This window comes from Etheostoma spectabile, chromosome 10 (genome assembly GCF_008692095.1).
Source record: "Etheostoma spectabile isolate EspeVRDwgs_2016 chromosome 10, UIUC_Espe_1.0, whole genome shotgun sequence".
NCBI classification, from domain to species: domain Eukaryota; kingdom Metazoa; phylum Chordata; class Actinopteri; order Perciformes; family Percidae; genus Etheostoma; species Etheostoma spectabile.
In genome coordinates this window covers 8,178,280-8,182,272 of record NC_045742.1, presented here as the reverse complement: position 1 = coordinate 8,182,272, position 3,993 = coordinate 8,178,280, and the positions used below count along the sequence as shown (strand labels likewise).

General features: G+C 38.5%; 1 protein-coding gene across 7 annotated transcripts in view; it reads right to left on the bottom strand.

Moving 5' to 3' along the window:
* si:dkey-237h12.3 (teneurin-3) overlaps positions 1-3,993 on the bottom strand; it is a 150,833-nt gene that overhangs the window by 52,006 nt on the left and 94,834 nt on the right. For all 7 annotated transcript variants that reach the window (XM_032527549.1, XM_032527552.1, XM_032527551.1 and 4 more), the window contains one exon: positions 1,353-1,538. In XM_032527549.1, coding sequence (XP_032383440.1) covers positions 1,353-1,538 — 186 coding nt within the window. The remainder of the gene's footprint in view (positions 1-1,352; positions 1,539-3,993) is intronic.

Below are 3,993 nucleotides of genomic sequence, written 5' to 3'. Positions count from 1 at the left end.
CAATATCCCCCCCCCCCCCAAGGATGGATCGGGGCTGTGAACAGGGGATTGCTGATGAGAGAACTTGTAAATACATAATTAGGGTTCAATAGTTTGGAGGGCCGGATCTTTGTGTCACAAGGAGTATGTCATCATTGAGAGGTTGGAAATGACACTTGGGGAATGCTGTTTGACGTGGTGTGTTAAGGTTTAACTATAGGACCTTTGACAGGGGTAAGGTGTCAAGGAAGTTTGAGTTAAAGGTCAATAGGAAGGGACGGCTCAGAACTCATTATCCTCATTAATTCTAGGTGAAGCACTGCCATTTCAGAGAAAAATGATATTCCAAAGAGGCCTACCCCTGGCTTTTAGGCTCCCTACATACCTGCCCTCGACTTTCTAATACAGGAGCATTACTTCAGCGGTCTAAAAGGTGGAATATCTAAATGGATGATGGAAAAATTACAAAGGTGATGTGACAAAATGAAAAAAAAATATTTTACGAAAGAGAGAAGAATAGTGGAGAATAGCTTGCCAAAATATTCTGTTTTAATTTCAGTTTATTCTATATTCAAAACTTACTGTAAGGTAACATTGTCAGCATGTTAAAAAGTCTATATAAATATATTGCCATAATTGGTTTAATTTAATTCATTCAAACCTCTACATTTACCACAGTGTCTGGTTTTAGGTAGCTTTAGCTAAGAATTTTTCCAGAAGCAGCAACTGGCATTTGATTGCAAATAAAATAGAAAAACTGAACTGTTAATATCTTTAGTAAAAGCCACAATACTCAGTACTTCAGTCAAAGTAGCAATGTAACAAATAGAGTCCATTATAAGTAAAGGTCCTGGAATTAAAATATTAAGGTACAATTTTCACAAGCAATGTTTGCTAACAGTACAATATTTCCCTCTGAAATCTGGTGGATTAGGAGTATACTCAAATACAGTATTTGAGTATATTTTACTTTCCATCGATGACTGTGGCTAACCAACATACACAAAAACAGAAAAATGTAATGATGAAGATCCTGGCAAGCAGCCACAATGTTTGATTCAGTGATCTCTATAAACTGAAACAGCAGATTACTTTAAGCAGTACAACAATATTACCATAAAGTCCTTATCGCTAGCTGTGTGTCACCAGTAGTGTCATGTAAAGGTACTTGTTTGGAGTAGGTAGGCAGCAACAGAATTGTGCCATGATTTGAGTCTTTCCAACAGATGCTTGAAACTGCACTATAACACTGACATTCACACTCCAACGGTGCCCTTTTAAGCCTGTCCATAAATGCATTACCTCTGAAGTTTGTGCCCTTTTGTAATGTGTGTGTGTAGGTGTACAGTACTGCATGTGTCACCGTGGCTCACCGATGGTGCAATGTTCACCCGTCCAGCCCTGATGGCAGTCACACTTGCCCTCTCGGCAGACTCCGTGGTCGATGCAGCGTGGGTGACAGTCCCTCTGCTCACATTCTGGTCCTGTCCAGCCTTCCTCGCACTGACACACACCACTGATGCACAAGCCGTGGGGACCACAGTCCACCAAGCACACCTCTGTTGCAAAGGAAAAAGCCACAGAGTCATGTATGTTTTGCTATGTGAAAAGGCCCTTTTTCCTTCTTTACTGGTGTATTTTTGTATTCTATGTAGATGTAGCTGCCACTACTGAAAAACATTCAGATGTTTGCTGAGAAGTGTTGGCTCTATTGGTTAAAGTGGGCATATAAATTTAACTGCAAATAAAACACATTTTCAACACTATTCCTGAAAAATGTGTCATAGAAAATCCTGAAATCGTAAACATATTTAAATGAACAAAAGAAATAGGGGCTTATATGTCTGATATATTTCATCTGAAGAGGCTTATAATTACTGACATCTATTTAAAAGGAAATTTTTAGAAGCATTATATTACATGGGGAATAATTCAGGACTTTACCACTTTCTCTTGCTTTATGGATAGTGATAATGAATGTTTGTAAAGCAGGACAAACAGTTGACTTACGACTTGTCAGAGCATTGAAACAGAATCCCTTATCAACTTATATTCGGCTGCCACTTTCTCAAAATACACAATAAACAGTTGAGAACGAATAAAAAAGAGAGGATAAATCTTCCTCCCAAAAAGTATGAAATTAATCTTGATATACAATGTTATTACTTTTATGGGTTACAGCATGAATAAAGTCTCTTAAATTCTCAGTGCTTGACATTTAATCTGTAAACCGTGTACTCCACAATACAGCACAGCAACACAGTGCTGTCAGCTTCCATTAAAGCCATTTCTAACGTAATGAGTGCATGTCAGAATGCACTTTAAAGAGATGAAACTTTAAACAGAAGAGCAAAAAGAAACTGTGTGTGTGTCCTTATGATGGCAGATGGAAGATATCTGATTCACTTTACATCTCTTTTATGTAAAAGAAATCTACTTGGCAACACATTCAGGAGGACTTTAATTAGCTAATCAACAAATGGCTCCAATCAGTGTTAGAACCTTTTTCACCATCTGAATGGCATCAAATCTTATGTAATGTAATTTTAATTACACATGGGCAGTGCACAATTAAACATTAACCCTGTATAAAGCAAGGAGTGATGCATTGCACCAGGTCGTAGCACCATTGCCACCTCGCCCCATGTGTAAGTATTGCTCTGAATAATCACAGTGAAATGATACAAAATACATGCTGTCCATGCCCATGAGAAGAAGAGCAAAAGAGGTTGTTATTGTAATTTTTCTTCCTGAATCCAATTTGACTAATCTTAAAAAAGAGTGGGAAGTAATTTAGGCAACTTTACTTCTCAATGCAGTACAGAATAAAATAAAAACCTGTCATCGCTCAAAAAGTCTGAAGTTAAAGCAGAAGAACAGTAAAGCGCAGCAATTACTTTGGGCATCTTTGTGCAACACTTACAAAACAAACACTTCAGGTTTTACATGTTCTGAAAGCCCATTTGCATGGCGTCTTGGCAGACTGATGCAAGGGTTAGGGATTTAAACAGGCTCTTATGTCTGGACTCTGAGGGATGTTAGATCAACATGATTTCTTCAAGTACGGAGCATTGAAAACAGCAGAGCATCTGTTATGAATCCGTGTTATCTTCAGAGAAGTAGAAATCAAATGATTGAATCCATGGGTGGCAAGTAAATCAGTCTTTACCAGGCTAAAGCTAACGCTCAACAAGCTGTGGCTGCTCTTGTAAGAGAAAAAGAAATGCTTGTTTGCTGGAACCAAGAGCTTCGATCAAAGCTTTTGAACAGACAAGCTGTAAAGCTTTCCGTCATGACAACAGCCGTCAGTGTGCTAGAGGAAAGTAGTTCATGTATTTCCTCAAATTTGAAATGCTCCAGGAAATGTATATAGCCTCATAACCAAAAAGTTTGTGACTTTTTAAAAACTTGGTATCGAGTGCAGGAAAAAGCAAATGAGCCAAGTGACATTCTGCCGCCAAAAATGTAACAAGCCATAGATAAAACATCTACCCATTTTGTTCATGTAATTGTATTATTTTTTTAAGCTAATCTAGACCTCACTGCTTTACCCACATTCCCTCTTGACTGTGGCTATTTTAGCAGTCCGTTTCCAGCTCTCTGTATAGAGTTTTTCTTCGATTGAGAGACCTTGGATAGTTCTGATTAAGTCGGGCTGACACTGTAGAATATTAAGCATGCCTCTGGAGGGGAGTCATTTGATTCCAAAGGGATACCTCCTTCCCATAGAATCTATGCAATCAATTTTTCATTAGTCCAAAAGTGTTTATCTGCCTTTAACATGCCCCTGACTCGAGCTGGATAGGGGTTGTGGGCGGTCGATCCATGCTACTCGCTTGTTAATTAAAGTTTATTTAATTGAAGAAGAACCGCAGCATTAATTAAGAAGGAATTCTCCACCCACCTAGGTGGGTAAACCGTAACTTCTGGATCCCACTAATTCAGTCAGTTCTAGTATTGACAAGCCAGAGGTATCTTGCTGAGTGAGAGGATTGTGTCTGGAATTAAAAAAAA